The sequence below is a fragment of the Anser anser genome, assembly GCF_964211835.1.
Source record: "Anser anser genome assembly, chromosome: 19".
Lineage (NCBI taxonomy): Eukaryota > Metazoa > Chordata > Aves > Anseriformes > Anatidae > Anser > Anser anser.
In genome coordinates, this window is record NC_139740.1 from 14,203,550 (window position 1) to 14,219,803 (window position 16,254).

General features: G+C 65.1%; 2 protein-coding genes across 4 annotated transcripts; both read left to right on the forward strand.

Annotated features, from left to right (window-relative positions):
* Window positions 1-400: 400 nt before the first annotated feature.
* TTYH2 (tweety family member 2) lies at window positions 401-8,260 on the forward strand. The gene is made up of 14 exons (XM_083805089.1): window positions 401-632; window positions 1,456-1,628; window positions 2,695-2,806; window positions 3,349-3,569; window positions 3,651-3,746; window positions 3,819-3,891; window positions 3,979-4,048; window positions 4,195-4,250; window positions 4,330-4,422; window positions 4,518-4,610; window positions 4,704-4,846; window positions 4,946-5,131; window positions 5,235-5,313; window positions 6,763-8,260. Exons 1-14 carry the CDS (start codon window positions 504-506, stop codon window positions 6,841-6,843), a joined length of 1,605 nt encoding a protein of 534 aa, XP_083661215.1. The 5' UTR covers window positions 401-503; the 3' UTR covers window positions 6,844-8,260.
* Window positions 8,261-8,399: 139 nt separating this feature from the next.
* DNAI2 (dynein axonemal intermediate chain 2) lies at window positions 8,400-16,158 on the forward strand. 3 transcript variants are annotated; one of them, XM_083805084.1, is made up of 13 exons: window positions 8,400-9,411; window positions 10,008-10,169; window positions 10,256-10,377; window positions 11,177-11,319; window positions 11,896-12,009; window positions 13,391-13,530; window positions 13,661-13,783; window positions 14,211-14,434; window positions 14,706-14,841; window positions 15,127-15,288; window positions 15,473-15,697; window positions 15,843-15,938; window positions 16,033-16,158. In XM_083805084.1, the coding sequence occupies exons 1-13, from the start codon at window positions 9,229-9,231 to the stop codon at window positions 16,036-16,038; spliced, it is 1,836 nt and encodes a 611-aa protein (XP_083661210.1). In that variant the 5' UTR covers window positions 8,400-9,228; the 3' UTR covers window positions 16,039-16,158. The 3 variants fall into 3 exon arrangements, with proteins under 3 accessions (XP_083661210.1, XP_083661211.1, XP_083661212.1); XM_083805085.1 differs by having other exon boundaries at window positions 15,127-15,273; XM_083805086.1 differs by having other exon boundaries at window positions 10,280-10,377.
* The last annotated feature ends 96 nt before the right edge of the window (window positions 16,159-16,254 follow it).

Here is a 16,254-nt window from a genome sequence, read left to right on the forward strand (position 1 = left end):
CTATAACAGGGAGGTTATGGGGTTTAATACCCCATAGCGGGGGGGTTATGGGGTTCAGTGCCCCCATAGCGGGGGTTTATAGGGTTCGATGCCCCCCTAGTGGGGGGGTGATGGGGTTCAATGCCCCCATATCAGGGGGGTGATGGGGAGCAGGGCCCTGGTGTCGTTAGGGTGCAGTTACGGGGGGGGAGCGGTGCCCCTATAACGCAGGTTATGGGGTTCGATGCCCCCACAGCGGGCAGGGGAGGGGTTTCGGTGCCCTATAGGGGATCGGGGGGCACCCGCCGCGGGCCCCCCATTCCCGGGGGAGGGGGGGGGTCGGGGGCGTGGCCTGGCGGGAGGGGGCGTGGCCTGGCGGGAGGGGGCGTGGCCTCGCGGGAGGGGGGCGTGGCCTGGCGGGAGGGGGCGGAGCCCGCGGCGTGGCGGCGCGGCGCCGCCCCCCCCCCCAGCCATCGGCGGCCCCGTCCCGGTGCCCGGTGCCCGGCCCCGGCGCCGTCCCCGCCATGCCGCCCGCCCGCGCCGACTACCTGGCGCCCTGGTGGGCGGCCTGGCTGCACGGGGTGCCGCACCGCGACCTGCGCCTGCAGCCCGTGCCCGCCGCCTTCCGCCCGCGGGACCCCGAATACCAGCAGGTACCGACCCCCCCCCCCCCCCCCGGTTTGTGCACCCCCCCTCCCCGCTTCGTGCCCCCCTCCCCGCTTCGTTATCCCCCGGTTCGTGCCCCCTCCCCCCCCCCCCTCCCGTAGGACCCCGCCCGGGGCTCGGTCCCCTCCCCCGTGCAGGGAGGAGGGGGGGGGACGCGCATCCCACCCCCCCGCAGCCCCCCCCCCCCCCGTGATAACGGGGCCTCGGGGGGCTGCACCGCTTCCCTCCCGGTGATGCCCCCCCCGAAATCCCCATCCCCAGCCGGGGCTGCAGTGGGTCCCGCCGTGGGGCAGGGGCCGTGCGAGCCCCCAGCCGTACTGGGGGCACTGGGGGGCACTGGGGGGGGGGGCAGCGCTGAGCACCCGCTGCAGCCCCCCAGCATCCCTGGGCACCCCCTGCAACATCGCCGTGTCCTGCACGAGGCGGGGGGGCAGCAGGGACAAGGGGGGGCAGCAGGGACAAAGGGGGGGGCAGCAGGGACAAGGGGGGGCAGCAGGGACAAGGGGGGGGCAGCAGGGACAAGGGGGGGGCAGCAGGGACAAAGGGGGGGCAGCAGGGACAAAGGGGGGGGCAGCAGGGACAAGGGGGGGCAGCAGAGACAAGGGGGGGCAGCAGGGACAAGGGGGGGGCAGCAGGGACGGTGACGGCGCCGCTTCCTCTTTCCTCCCCGTGACCGTCCCGTGGGAAGCCCCGGGACACGGTGGAAGTGCCCCCCCCCCCACCCCGGGGAGCAGGACCCGGCTCCTTCCCCAGCGGCTGCCCCCCCCACGGGGCGCTGAGCGTCTCCCCCCTCACCCTTTTCCTCCCCAGTCGCTGCTTTTCCTGGGCTTGGTGGCCGCCGTCTGCCTCGGCCTCAACCTCCTCTTCCTCACCGCCTACCTGATCTGCCTGTGCTGCTGCAAGAGGGACGAGGAGCCCGAGACCAAGCGGCCCCACTCCTGCTGTGTCACCTGGATGGCCGTCACCGCCGGCCTCATCTGCTGGTGAGACCGGGGAGGGGGGTCCTGGCACCGTGTCCCCCCCACCCCACCCCACCCCACCGCACGTCGCTTTGTTCAGATTTGGGTGCTGGAGGCTTAAAAACCGCCTGGCCCCGTCCCCATGGGGCAGCTCCGGGGACCCGTCCCCGTCCCCCCCCCCCCGTGGCCGTGCCGCCCTCCCGGTTAATCCCGGCCGGCAGCGGGGCCGGGTCGCTAATCCCCGCGCGGAGCAGATGGCGGGCGGCAGCGTGACCCAGCTGGCAGCCCCCCTGCGCGGCTGCCCTTAATTGTGGCCGGAGCAATTAGGCGGGGGGCTCTCCTGCACCCGGCAGCGCTCGGTTGCTTTGCCGAGCCCCCCCCACCGACCCCCCGTCCCGCGCCGGGGCCGGGGTGGGACAGCACGCGGCCGCCTTTCGTCCTGCGCCAGACAAAGGCTTTCTTTTTGCCCGGGCAGTGTCCGGCTCTGAACGCTTCCCGGAGCAGGCAAATGTCACTAATGAGCTCGGCGTGCTCATCCCGTGATCGCTTCCCCCCAGCCCCGGGGGCACGCGCGTGTGCAAGGTGCTCGCCGCCCCCCAGCTCCGCGAGCCGGGACCCCCAGCCCCGAAACAGGAGAGCCCGGCGGGGTCTGTTTGCAGCCGCGAGAGCCTTTAGAGACCTAATCGGGGCGAACGGCCCCGCGTGCGGCGTTTTTGTGGGCGTCCCCTGCAGGGAGGGAGGCAGGGAGAGGCTCCGACCTCTGCCCACGGTGCTGCTCCTCACGAGCGGGTTTCCTCCAGCGGATTCCCCTAATTTGCCTTGCCTTCATCTCCCCGTGCCCAGCCCACGGAGCAGCTCCGGGCTCGGGTGTCCCCAAGCGCTGCGGTCACCACCTCGGAGCGTGTCCCCATTGCGGTCCTGTCCCCATCTGCCCGGGCTCTGCCCTCCCTGGTGTGGGGTCTGTGGACCCAAGGACGCTCCGAGGAGCGCCCCTTACCCATCCCGTGTCCCCACAGCTCCCTGACCCCGAGGCGTTGGGGTGGGCAGTTTTCCCCCCCTCTCTAACCCGGGGTCCCCGTTCTGTCCGCAGCACGGCCGTCGGCATCGGCTTCTATGGGAACAGCGAGACCAACGACGGGGTCTACCAGCTGCTCTACGCCCTGGACAACGCCAACCACACCCTGACCGGCATCGACTCGCTGGTAGGGCTGCGGGGCAGGGACCCCCGACCCCCTCGGTGCCCCCCGGGCGCCGCTCTGCCTTCCTGCGGCTTCTCCCCACCGTCTCCTGGGGCAGAAGGCGCGGGGAAACCTGCCGTGGAACGGGGCCGGTGCTCCCGCTGCCGGCGGGGGGGCTGCCGGGGACCCTCCCCAGCCCCGCGGCAGGGCTGGGCTGAGCCCCCGTGGCCGAGCGCGGGAGGCTGACGTCAGCCCCGCAGAATGGGGCCTTTGTGCCTTGTTATCCGCGCCGGGGCCGTCCCCGCAGGGCTTCTGCCACCCTTCCCCTTCCCTGCTGCGCCCCTCGGCGCCGCCGTTGGTTTGGGGACGCAGATGCCCACCTCTGGAGGGTGTCAGCCCCCTCCTCCCCCCCCCCCCCCCCAGCTCTCACCTATGGGGTGACCACAGGGGCGGCAGGGTTGCCCCTAAGCTTTGTCCTTGGCCAGGTGTCACCCGCTGTCCGTGCCCCAGGGGACCCCCCAGCCCTTTCCCACCTATGCTCACCCCCCCGTGCGCCCCATCCGCAGGTGGCGGGCACCACGCTGCAGCTGCAGGTGGGGCTGGAGCAGCACCTGGGGCGGCTGAGCGAGGTGCTGGCCCCGCGGGCCGACTACCTGCAGACCCTCAAGTTCCTGCAGCAGCTGGCCGGCAGCGTCGTGCTGCAGCTCTCGGGGCTGCCCGTGTGGCGCGGGGTCAGCGCCGACCTGACCGCGCTGGCTGCCCGCGCCGCCTACGTGGAGTACTACCGGTGAGCCCCCGCCCCCGAGCACCCCGTCCCCCGGGGCTGGGGAGGGGGCACGAGCCGACGGTGCCCTTCCTCTGCGCCCAGGTGGCTGGCCTACCTCCTCTTCTTCATCCTCGTCCTCACCATCTGCCTGCTGGCCTGCCTGGGGCTGGCCAAGCGCTCCCGCTGCCTCCTCACCATGTGAGTGCCCGGGGACGGGCTCTGGGCTCCCCCCGCGGCGCCGTGCCGCGGCGCTCACCCCTCTCCCCGCAGGATGCTGTGCTGCGGGCTCCTGACCCTCGTCCTCAGCTGGGCTTCCATGGCCCTGGACACGGCGGTGGCGGTGGTGAGTGGGTGCCGCGGGGCGGCAGCGTGAGGGGGGGGCAGCCCAGCGCCCCGCCGGCCCCCACCGTGCTCCGTCTCGTCCCTACAGGGCACCAGCGACTTCTGCGTGGCCCCGGACAAGTTCATCATGAACCAGACGGAGAGCGAGATCAGCGCGGGTAAGGACCAGCCGCGGGGGCACCCCAGTGCTCCCCAAAATGTTCCTGGGGTCTCCAGGGGGCCGTGCTCCGCGCCGAGCCCCCCCCCGCCACGTTGCTCTCGGCCCCGCGGGGGGCTCACGCTGATGTCTCCCTTTGCTTTGCAGAGGTGGTTCACTACTACCTGTACTGCGAGCAGAGCCTGAGCAACCCCTTCCAGCAGGTACGGGGGGCGCAGAGCCCCTCGGGGTGGGGGCTGGCTGGGCGGTGGGCTCTGACGGTCGCCCTGCCGCCCCTCGCAGGCTCTCACCGTCTTCCAGCGCTCGCTCACCACCATGCAGATCCAGACCCAGGGCCTGATACAGTTCGCGCTGCCCCTTTTCCCCACGGCTGAGGTATGGGGTGAGGTGTAGGGGGGGGCATCCCGTGCCCCCCAGGGCTCGCCCCCCCCGCTCCGACGCTGTTCTCACCCCGTCCCCATTCCCTGCAGAAAGACCTCCTGGGGGTCCAGCAGCTCCTCAACGCCTCGGAGACCAGCCTGCACCAGCTCACGGCCATGCTGGACTGCCGGGGTCTGCACAAGGTGAGCAGGGGGCCGGGACGGGCGCGTGCGGCCCCCAGGGCTCCCCCCAGCCCCCCCCCAAAGCCCCCAGCCCCGTCGCGTGTCCCGCTGCAGGACTACCTGGACGCCCTGATCGGCATCTGCTACGACGGGGTGGAAGGGCTGCTCTACCTGGTCCTCTTCTCCCTGCTGGTGGCCGCCTCCTTCTCCACCATCATCTGCGCCACACCGCGCGCCTGGAAGCACTTAGCGGGCAGGTGAGCCTGGCGAGCCCCCCTCCCCGCGTGGCCTCATTGCCTTTGTCCCCCCCCCCAGGGGCTGATCGCGGTGTCCGCACCCCACCACCACCCCCGCAGGGACCGGGACTACGACGACATGGACGAGGAAGACCCCTTCAACCCGCAGGCGCGCCGCATCGCCGCCCACAACCCGGCGCGGGGGCAGCTCCGCAGCTTCTGCAGCTACAGCAGCAGCCTGGGCAGCCAGAGCAGCCTGCACCCCCCCGCGCAGACCATCTCCAACGCCCCCGTCTCCGAGTACATGTGAGAGACCGAGGTCCCCTTGGGGGGTCCCCGGGGCCCGCAGGGCTCGCCCTGCGCCCCCCCGCTCTGAGGTTTCATCCCCCCCCCCCCCCGGCTCCTGCAGGAACCAAGCCGCGCTCTTCGGTGGGAACCCGCGCTACGAGAACGTGCCCCTGATCGGCAGGGGCTCTCCCCCCCCCACGGTACGGCGGGCGGCCGAGGCCAAATCCTTCTTGTGAGGGGGCGGTGGGGGGGTGCCCAAGTGCCCAGGAGCCCCCTGTGGCAGACAAAAAGCGTCCAGCATCCCTGCAGGGCTCTGTTTCGGGGAAGGGGCCGGGTGAGCTGCGCCCCCTCCCCTGCTGCCCGTGCGGGGGACGTGTGGGATCTGGGAGCGAATCTCTCCGGCCCGCCCTGCTAACCCAGTTCCTCACCATCCCGGGGGGGCTGCAGGGAGAGGTTACCCACCACGTGCTCGGAGGAGACCAAAATAGCCTTCCCTCGCCGTCTGCTTTATTTTTTTTATTTATCCCCAGACTTTTAAAGGACACTTTCTGCACTAGTCCGTGCATGTTTACGTTTCCCCACCGCTTATTTAACCCACCCTGTCTGTTATAACACCTGCTTTATTTTTGTTCCTTTTGTTTTGTTTTGTTTCGCATCAATTATTTTGGAGCTAAGTTGCCCACCAAGAGTAAGTTCAAGTCGCTTCGTTCCCCCTCGTGGTCCTGGGGCAGCGGCTGGGTTCCCGTCCTCAGCTTCCCGATTAGATCCCATCCCTTCTGCTGGGGCTGCTTCGCTGCTGGGGGCAGCGAGGGGGCTGCGTTTTGTCCCCAGGCCCTGGAGACATTTGGTTTGCAGCTCCCCTGTGCCCAGGGGCTGGAAATGCTCCCCATCTCCATCCCCCTCCTGTCTCAGCCTGGCTCTCCTCCCTCCTGTTCTGGCAGCATTTAATCTGCTTCGATGCCTGCACCCGAGGCACCAACTCCTCTCCGTGCCAGCTCATCCCTCGCGGGCACGGTGGTGGCATCACGATGGTGCCGGGGACGTGGCTCGGGGGCTGCTGCGGGGACGGGGTGCTCGGGGTCCCCGTGCTCCCCCCTGCCAGGGACAATTTTTTGCCATCAGGTGAAAGCGCGGAGCCGCGCCACTGCGGGAGGCTCTAATCCGATTGCGCAGACCTTGCAGCTGGCAGGGCTGTTCCCAGGGGGGGACGGACGCGGGGATTAATTTGAGCGCTTCTCCCTGCCCTGAATGGTCTAATTTAACCGGGATTCAGATCCCTGAGGAAGGACTTTAGCGGTCCAAAATAACAAACTTGAAATAATCTTCCTTAATGCCTGGCTGGGGACGCCCCTCCCTGTGGCCCAGTGCTGGAGAAGTGCCATTGTGCGCCGCGGGCAGGGCAGGGGCTGGAGGTTTTTTTTGGGGGTCTTACCGAAATTCCAGCTGGGGGAGAGGCTGGCGAGACCCAGCCTGTCCCCGCAGCCATGAGCACAGCAAATTAATTGGGGATTAGTACAAATGGGAAGCAACCTTCCCTCTCCATCCTCAGGCTTTCTCCGAGCCCGCCGGTGACGTGGGGCTGGGTGGGATGTGGCTGGGGGCCTGGGGGGGGGCTCAGGCCGTGCTAACTGCGTGCCCTCTCCCCGCAGTACTCCCCGAGCATGCGAGCCACCTACCTGTCCGTCACCGATGAGCACGTCAGGCCCTTCAACACCGAGTTCCCAGCCTAGCGCGCTGGCCCCGAGCAGCTCCGTGGGAGGAGAAGAAGCCCCCGGCGCTCCCGTGATGGAAACCAAAGACCCCCGGCTCCCCGTGGCACAGGTCTGGGGCAGCCCCCCGGGAGAGGCGGACGAGCCCTGGCTGCTGGAGCCCCTCACACCCCGCTCTCCTCCCCCGGCAGCTTCTGCTGGCTCTCACGTCTTCCTGCCTGCCTTACGGGACGCTTCCCGGCACTAACAGCACGTCTCCGGCCGGTAGCGGGGCTGCCGCTGCACCGCCAGGGCTGGGGATGGTTCGTGCCCACCGCCTTCTCCCCCTTCCCACCCGTGCCAGCTCGGGGTTTTCATACCACGGATGGGGGCTGCGTCTGGCTTCCTTTTTTTGGAGGGCAAAGACCAGGACCGTGGGCTGCCTGCCCCGCGTGCGGGGTCCCGGCCGGCGGCTCCTTCGCCCCCGTAGCAATGCAGACCCAACCACTAGTGATCCCGGCGCCTTCCCCGCGTCCCCGTGCTGCCCTCTGGCCCTGGGTACGGGGGTGTAGGGTAGGGGTGTTTTGGCCTTGCTGTTTTTCCTTCGCTTTGTGTCTGGGTTTTACGAGTTACCTGCAGGGTAGAGGTGCCGTGCGGCTCACTGCCTCTGCTGCAGCTCGGTTTTACTGCAGCGCACGGCGGTCGGAGGTGTTCGGCTGGTCTGTAGGCTCTTTTTGGCAGTTCTGCTCCCTGGGGCAGGCTCCCCTCTTTTGTGCAGGATGGCTCCGGGGTAACCACAAACCCCCTGGAGAGGTTTAGGGACATCGGGCATCCCCAGAGCAGGATGCAGCCCTGTGGCTGGCTGTGCCAAGAGGGGAGGGCACGTCCCCGCTGTCCTGCCTGGCATTGCCGGGGCTTCGGGCTAAGCAAGGGCACAGCTCTTGGGACGGAGCCAGGGAGAACCAGCGTGAGCTGAACCGGGGCCTTTGTGGCTGCTCATTTTGGGGTGGGCTGTCCCGGGAACCTCCGGGCCCCTGTGCTGCTGGTGTTGGTCGTTCGTCCCTCCCTGCTCCCTGCTCTGCCAGCTTCACATTGAGCTGACAGCACCGCAGACGGGGGGCACGGGCTGTCCGTGGGGCAAGCAGAGCCCTGCTGGGGTTATTACTTGATGGCAGTGACTCACTGTGTCTTTTAAAGATAACTTGTACATACCCTTCTGTCCCCTAACGTCGTCTGTCCATGTTACATGTGACTAGCATTACGTGCTGTTGGAACTTCCCGTTTTTTTATTTTTATTTTTTTGCTTTTAATGTTTTGATGTAACGGTACTGGTAGCAGAGCTGTTTTTCAGCGCATGTGAACTAACCTCATGAGGACTCCTCCTAGGAGGAGCGGGAGTCCTGCCTGATTTGTATGTGCCCTTGAGGGGAAAAGACAATAAACACTTGTACTAAACTCATCTCCTTCTTTTTGCTTTCTCGGAGCTGACATGCATCTGTCCCCGTCCCCCCAGTGTCCCCAGTCAGGGCACTGCGCCCACCCCAGCGTGCCTGGCTCTGCAGGGCTGGGGGCTCTTTATGGCCGGGACCAGCAGCCCGCTGCAGACACCAGGCCGTGCATTTCTTCTTCACAGCTGAAGCAGTTTTTAATGGGGCTCAAAGCGCGTGGCTGCGTCTCTGCAGCTTGCACTGGTGCAAGCTCCGGCAGTGACAGGGGGGTGACAGAGGCTGTGGGTGTGCGAGGGGTGCACGGAGGTGCCCTCGGTGGGACAGGCACCGTGGTTGACGGGAATAACGGTGCCCGGCGCGCTGTTAAACCTGGGCAGCGCGTTGGGTCGCAGCTTGTGCAGTTTCTGTGGCCGCTCTCCTCTCGGAGATGGCCTTGGCACACTTGGGGACAGGTGGAGCGCTCGGCAGACCCTGGGGACACAGGGTCCCCGCGGTGCCAACTCCACGACCTCGGCTCTTGCACGGGGCCCTGTGGCTGGGTGCTGAGGCCATTGGGCACGGCTCTACCACATCTGACCGTGAGCTGCAGCCGTCCCTGGCACCTCCGGCAGCACCGGGACCAGGAGAGGGCCGGGGCTGGGTGCCAGCGGGGACGGGGCCGTGGCTGCTCCCCTGCCAAGGGGACATTGGCAGTGTCCCCCTGCTCCACGTAGGGACCAGCAGGGCTGCAGGCACCACTTCCTGGGCCAGTTGGTTCCACCCTCACACAGATTAGGAAGCTGCTTTCCCTTAGGAAGCTGCTGCTACGTGCTAATCACCAAGCCTCATTAACAGCTCTCTACCCTCCCAAGATGGCGGCGGGCAGAGGCCACCCCCCCCGCCTTGCCCTTCCCAAGATGGCGGCGGCGGCAGCACGTGACCCCCGCGCTCCCGTTGCCAGGCGGCGGCGGACGCGGACCGGGCAAGGCCGAGCCGGGCCATGGAGATCGTCCACGTCTACACGAGGCGGCGCAGCGACTTCGGGCGGCCCTGCTGCTTCTCCGACCGGCCGGCCGAGGTGTGCGTGGACATCCAGCCCGACCCCAGCCTGGCCGAGGCCTTCGTGCTGCGCAGCCCCGTGGACGCCCCGGTGCAGCACGGCAGCGACATGTCGGAGCACGAGGTGCGCGGCCGGGGGGGGGGCGCCTCGCTCCTCCATCGCCTCGCTCCTCCAACGCCTCGTTCCTCCATCGCCTCGGTCCTCCATCGCTTTGTACCTCCATCACCTCATCCCTTCATCGCCTCGCTCCTCCATCGCTTTGTACCTCCATCGCCTCGTTCCTCCAACGCCTCGTTCCTCCATCGCCTCGCTCCTCCATCGCTTTATACCTCCATCATCTCGGTCCTCCATCACCTCGTTCCTCCATCACTTTATACCTCCATCGCCTCGTTCCTCTGTCGCTTTGTACCTTCATCGCCTCGCTCCTCCATCGCTTTATACCTCCATCATCTCATTCCTCCATCACCTCGTTCCTCCATCACCTCGTTCCTCCATCACCTCATACCTCCATCATGTCATTCCTCTATCGCCTCGGTCCTTTATCGCCTCGTTCCTCCATCGCCTCGTTCCTCCATCACTTGTTCCTCCATCACCTCATTCCTCCATCACCTCGTTCCTCCATCGCCTCATTCCTCCATCGCCTCCTTCCTCCATCACCTCATTCTTCCATCCCTTCGTACCTCCGTCATCCCAGTCCCACACTCTTCCTCTCCCCACAGGTCAACACGGAGCGGGTGGAGGTGGAAACCCGCGGCGTGAACCACGTGGAGGGCGGCTGGCCCAAAGACATCAACCCCCAGGAGCTGGAGCAGACGGCCCGCTTTCGGAAGAAGGTGGAGAAGGAGGAGAACTACATCAACACCATCGTGCACCTCGGCACCGTGAGGCCCTGCCCGTCCCCCAGCCCTCCGTGGCCGCCTGCTGCCCCCCGCGCGGCGGCACGGCCTCAGCGGCGCTGTGCCCGCAGCTGATGGAGCACTGCGTCAGGCAGAACAACGCCATCGACATCTACGAGGAGTACTTCGGCGAGGAGGAGGAGGCAGAGTTGGAGGACGAGTCCCCCTCCGCCAAAACCATCAATGTCATCAGGTAGTGCCGCTGGCTGCGCTGGGCCGTGGTGCTTGCCGGGCTCTGCAGCCCCACGGCGGGCGGCTGCGTGAGCTGAGCCCTCTGTTAAACTGCCCTGGAGGGAAGGGAGGGGAAACCAGCGGCATTAGGATCGGTTTGTGGATGGGGAGACCTGCTACAGCCCCACAGAGAATCATAGAATCCTTAAGGTTGGAAAAGACCCTCCAGATCATCTGGTCCAACCGCCCCCCTACTACCAATATCACCCACCAAACCATGTCCCCAAGCACCACGTCCAACCTTTCCTTGAAAACCCCAGGGATTGTGACACCACCACCTCCCTGGGCAACCCGTCCCAACGCCTGACTGCTCTTTCAGTACCTCCGTACGCTCCGTCTGTTCCTCCCCTCTCTGCCCTGCCCAGGCACTTTGGAGACAGATGCCACAGTCCAGGGATGGATGCAGCTCTGAGCATCCTCTAACAGCACTTTAGACAGGAACCTTTTAGGAACCTTTTTTTTTTTTTAAGTGCCTCAAAGATTGTTTTTAAATGTCAGGGGCTGCTAGGTCATTTCTAGAAGTCAGATCCAGTAACGTAATTGGATTCTTAGAAATGTATAACTGGAAAGACTTTATTAAATCATCAACTCTTCTTCCCCCACCCGGCTCCCAGGAGAATCGTTTCCTGCACTCAACGCTCGAGAGCTGTAGCTTGTTTTAATTGTGATTCCCACAGCTTCCTTTGGGAGACAGCATTCCCAGGACATGTTGAAACTGTTAACAAACTAACATCTTTTTTCGATGTCCTGTTACCAAAAAGGGATCCAAACGTCACGAAGAGGACAGCCACACATCTCTCCTGGCACCCTGACAGATGCAAGAAGCTGGCAGTGGCTTATTCCAGCCTGGAGTTCCAGCAAAACACAGAAGACATGAGCTTGGACTCGTACATCTGGGATCTGGGTAAGGGAATGAGAGAACTCACCGGTCGGTAATGGTGCTGCTGCGGAAGCACTTTGTGCCTTCAAAGCATCTCACGGATGTAACGAAGCCTCACGACACTCCAGAGGGGGAGGAACAGGGGTTCGGTTTCTGTTTTGCCCACAGATCAATGTAAAGAAGGGCAGAAATGGGACCTGAAAGCTGGCCAACAGGTGGAAAATAACCACTAAAATCCCACTACATGGCTTCATGAGCTCGAGCGCCCGCCACCACAACAGGCAGCTGAGCCACACGTCTCTTATGTGGTTCTTGTGTTCCTGTGGTTTGCTTGTGCTTGATTAAGAAAGGAAGAGGCAGCACAAGCCCAGGCTGAGAATTGTCCCGTTCTGCCAAAGCCTCTCTCAAACTTGTTGTGTTTAGGAGTGAAAAATGCAAAGAAGAGGGGGCTGTGTACCAGGGGTCTGTCCTCAGGCTGGCGGGCAAAGACAGGGCACTTCTCTTCCCTGGCGTGTGGCGCCGAGAGGCTGGTTTGGAGGTGGGGTGCTGTACCTCTGGGCTGTCTTTGTGCTCTGCTCTTTACTCGTTCCCTCTCGGCAGAAAACCCCAACAAGCCGGAGCTGGTCCTCAAGCCGTCGTCCCCTCTCGTGAGCCTGGAATACAACCCCAAGGACGCGCACGTCCTGGTGGGAGGCTGCTACAACGGGCAGATGGGTGAGGAAGAAGGGTTGTGTGTGAGGCCGTGGTAACGAGGCTCCGGCTTCATTTTAATCCAGCAGGAGCCTGGCTCCAGCACCGCCACGTCACAAATGACATAATGGCAGTAATGCTGCAGCTGGGAATATCTTAAGGATGGCTTGAAGCCCTGGGGCTTGGTGTGCAGAGAGAGGCGCGTGCTGACCCGAGCAGCATGTGGAATGGAGGGGAGGGCAGGGCAGAGTGCCCAGGGGGACACGATTTGTTGGGGGATTTACCTAGGAAGCTCCAGAGGGGCTGGTGCGTGACGCCTGGGGCTGCTGGCACACGCACACATCTGAAGGATGGCGTGGGACACCCCTGTCCCCAGGCCCACACCTCCCCAGGGGTGCTCAGGCACTCCGGGCAGCCAGAGCTCGGCAGGATCAGGCCTCCAAGCAGCACAGGCCCCGTGCTCCCGCACCACCCGCTGCCCCGTATCTTTGTGTGGCAAAAGCCCAGAAGAGCTGCCGTCACTTCGTTCACTGCGTTGTTCTTGTGCGGCTGCTTCATGTGCCTGGAAAAGAGCCCCTGTTTGCCAGCTTCATTTTATGGCTCTGTTATTTACTTGGCCACGCGAGCCCTTTGATTTAATTGCTCTCATTTTGATGTTTTCCTTGCCATTTGCAGCAGCGATCGGATCTGACAGGGCATGCATCACAGGGCTGTTACCGCGCGCTCCGCAGGTGATGGAGGGGAGGGGATTTCACCCCGGCCTCCCCAGGCGTGCGGCGCTGGCCCAGCGGAGCGCACGCCGTCACATCCCATTGCCTAATTAAAAATGAGCGAGGGGGAGCGCGCACGGCTCGCTGCCACCACGGCCCAGCCGCCCAACCTTCGCTGCACCGAGGACAGCCCTGCACCCTGACCTGTCCTCTGCTGCCTGTCAGAGGCAGAGAGAGGGATGGATGTCTGCTGCCCTCCCTGGGGACCCGCCTTCGTTAGCCACTGCCCTTAGGGCACGCAGGAGGGGAGCGCAGCCAGGGTCAGGTCACGCGGGATGGTTCTGAGCAGCACCGAGCGTAAGAGCTGCTCTTTGGGGCGCTGCTTAGGCCACGTCTGGTCCTGCTGCAACCCCTTGTGCAGAGCGGGTGGGGGGAGCTGGGAGGATTAATCGCCTCTGGGGTTGTAGTGCATCTGCCGCAGAGATGATCACCGAAGAAACGCCGCGGCTGTTTAATACGTTGCTGCTGCCTAGCTTGGCATTTGCAGAAGGTGCAAATTGTGCTTCCCTTCGGGGTGGGCACCCCTGTGAGTGATCGCAGCAGCAGGGTCCCAGCCGGGGGGGGCACTTGTTTGGTTCCAGGGAGCCAGGCAAAGGCAGCTGGTGCAGATCTTGACAGCTCCTTTTCTTTCGCAGCTTACTGGGACACCAGGAAAGGGGGGCTGCCCGTGGAGGTGTCCGCCGTGGAGGCCAGCCACAGGGACCCCGTGTACGGCGCGATCTGGCTGCAGTCCAAAACGGGCACCGAGTGCTTCTCGGCCTCCACCGACGGGCAGGTACGGGGCAGGGGCAGGGAAAGGGCCGGGCACTCACGCACACAGCACCAGCCTGGCTCCCACAGCACCCACGGCCGAGCAGGATCAGCCCCTGCCCCGCAGCATCTCTCCCGGTGCCTGTCCCCTGCAGGTGCTGTGGTGGGACATCCGCAAGCTCTCCGAGCCCACCGAGACGCTGGTCTTGGACATCACCCGCCAGGGGCTGCTGGAGAACGCTCTGGGCGCCATCACGCTGGAGTTTGAGCCCACCATGGTGAGATCCCCTGGCCTGCCACTGGCATCATCCTCCCTGTACACAAATAATGTCCTAACGCGGCAGGAGCGTGAGCCAACCCGACCCGAGCAGGGCGGGCAGCGCCAGGTCACCCCCAGGGGCAGGGCTCCCGGGGAGCAGCACAAGAGTCTGATGCACAGAGGGAGCACGGTGCTGCAGCTTGCAGCAGGTTCTCACCCCCCTTTGGGAGTCAGCGTGCTCCCAAAGCACGGGGAGCTTGCTGGCAGCTGGTCTCTAAATCCCCCGGATCACGATGGGTCCCAGGGCTCCGTTCTCTCCGTCGCTGTCTGCAGCTGGCTCCCCTGCTCGGGCAGCAGAGCCCTTCGCTGCCCGGCTGTCCCCTGACGAGCGGGGTCCCCTGGTCCCCAGCCTGCTGATGGCTGCTCTCTCCTGCTCCCACCCTCAGCCCACCAAGTTCATGGTGGGCACAGAGCAGGGCATCGTCATCGCCTGCAACCGCAAGGCCAAGACACCCCCCGAAAAAATCGCCGGCACCTACAGCGGCCATCACGGGCCCATCTACGCCCTGACCAGGAACCCTTTGTACCCCAAAATCTTCCTGACGGTTGGCGACTGGACTGCTCGGATCTGGTCAGAGGAGGCCAAGGAGTCGTCAATTATGTGGACCAAGTAGGTGGCAGTGTGTGTGTTTGTCCTGTAAAAAAATCCTCCTGCTGTGTGGAAGAGCGTGTCTGGGGCAGGTGACCAGCAGGGTCTGTGCCCAGGTGGAGGTGGTGGGACTGAGCCAGAGGTGCTAACGTGGCTGCGGGTGCTGGAACAGAGACAGCCCGGGCTAAAATCATGTGCTGGAGGCTGTGTGTAACAGCAGCAGTGCTGGGACCAGGGGACTCGGGGCCGTGAGCCCATCCCGTGGCACCCAGCAGCACGGGGTCCCCGTCAGGTACCACCTCTCCTACCTGACGGCCGGCTGCTGGAGCACCGTGAGGCCGGCCGTCTTCTTCACGACCAAGATGGACGGCACCCTGGACGTCTGGGACTTCCTCTTCAAGCAGAACGACCCCTCGCTCAGCCTGAAGGTCCGTCCCCACCGATCCTCTTCCCTCCTTGGGGGGGGGAGGGAGCAGGGGCTGCCCCGGTCAGCGCCGGCACCGCCGTGGGGCATGGAGTGGGCATCGCCTGCGGGTGGGGTGAGGAGATGGGGGGCACGCAGGGCTCTGGGTGTGCTCCGTCAAGCAGCGGCTGGCCCCCGTGAGCCTTGGAGCCCAAAATTTTGGCACGTGGGTCCGCCTCGGCCAGCCCTTCCTGCCTCGAGGCGCCAGGTAAGGGCTAAGCGCTGACATCCGCCCGTCCTCCCTCCCCAGATCTGCGATGAGCCCCTCTCCAGCCTGCGCTTGCAGGACAACGGGTGCATCGTGGGCTGCGGCTCGAAACTGGGCACCGTCACCCTGCTGGAAATCTCCTCCGGGCTCTGCACCCTGCAGAGGAACGAGAAGAACCTGGCCAACGCCGTACGTACGCCGCGGGTTGTGAGCCGCCGTGCCGGCTGGAGCGGCTGGATGCACGCACAGCGGAGCCCTCAGTGCTGCCAGCGTGCGGCTGCCTGCTCGGCCGGTGCTGCCCTTGAGCCCTGCCCTGCTCGCACAGCACCGGGGCCGGCCGTGTCCCCATGGGGTCCCCTGCGCCCCTCAGCCCCTCTTTCTGCCCCAGATGTTCGAGAGGGAGACGAAGAGGGAGAAAATCCTGGAGGCCCGGCACCGGGAGATGCGGCTGAAGGAGCGCGCCAGGTCGGAAGGTCAGGATGCGGAGGCAGAGGAAATTCTGGAGGAGAGTCCCCAAGAGGCACTCGACCGAGCCCAGAAGGAGTTCTTTGAGGTTATTGAAGCAGAGCTGCAGAGGAGGGCACGGGCAGAGTTCCAGCACCTACACGGCAAGGTACTGGAAGCAGCACGGCCCGGCAGCTGCAGCGGGCTCTGAAATCCCTGGGGGATCCCCCCCGGCCCTGCCTGGCTGCCCGGTGCCACGGTACGGGGAGTGGTGGGGTTGGGCAGGGGAGATGTGGTCAGCCTCTGCCTTCCAGGTTAAAAAGCACACGGAAGAGGAGGCAGTGGTGCAGGGGGAGGAGAGCGAGCTGCCCAAGTATGAAGAAGAGGATGAGGAAAATGTTGCTCCCAAGGTGAGCTCCCTGCAGCTTCACGCCAGGCAGGGCCCCTGGGGGTCTCTGCCTCCGTGGGGCAGCTCCCGGACCCCCCCGCCTGCTCTCCCCACAGGAGTAGCAGCGGAGCCAGGACCGGTGGATCGCACAGAAACCGTGGAGCTGTTCACAGATGCTCCTTGGCCCTTTGCCCTCCCGATTTTCTTTTTTTCCTGGAGCGTGAATAAACAGCAGCTTCCCACGTCACGCTTCCTGTTTTGTCACAGCTGGGTTGAGCAGAGGGTGGGAAGGCGGCGTCCTTTCTCCCTTCCACCTCCCCTCCTCTGGCCAGGCGACG

Excerpts from the sequence above, each read along its gene's own strand:
- TTYH2 (XM_083805089.1), top strand. The coding sequence starts at position 504 with ATGCCGCCCGCCCGCGCCGACTACCTGGCGCCCTGGTGGGCGGCCTGG. Across the intron at positions 4,611-4,703 it reads ACTGCCGGGGTCTGCACAAG|GACTACCTGGACGCCCTGAT; the intron begins GTGAGCAGGGGG and ends GTCCCGCTGCAG. Across the intron at positions 5,132-5,234 it reads GCCCCCGTCTCCGAGTACAT|GAACCAAGCCGCGCTCTTCG; the intron begins GTGAGAGACCGA and ends CGGCTCCTGCAG.
- DNAI2 (XM_083805084.1), top strand. The coding sequence starts at position 9,229 with ATGGAGATCGTCCACGTCTACACGAGGCGGCGCAGCGACTTCGGGCGG. Across the intron at positions 14,435-14,705 it reads TCGTCAATTATGTGGACCAA|GTACCACCTCTCCTACCTGA; the intron begins GTAGGTGGCAGT and ends GGTCCCCGTCAG. Across the intron at positions 15,289-15,472 it reads ACGCCGTACGTACGCCGCGG|ATGTTCGAGAGGGAGACGAA; the intron begins GTTGTGAGCCGC and ends TTTCTGCCCCAG.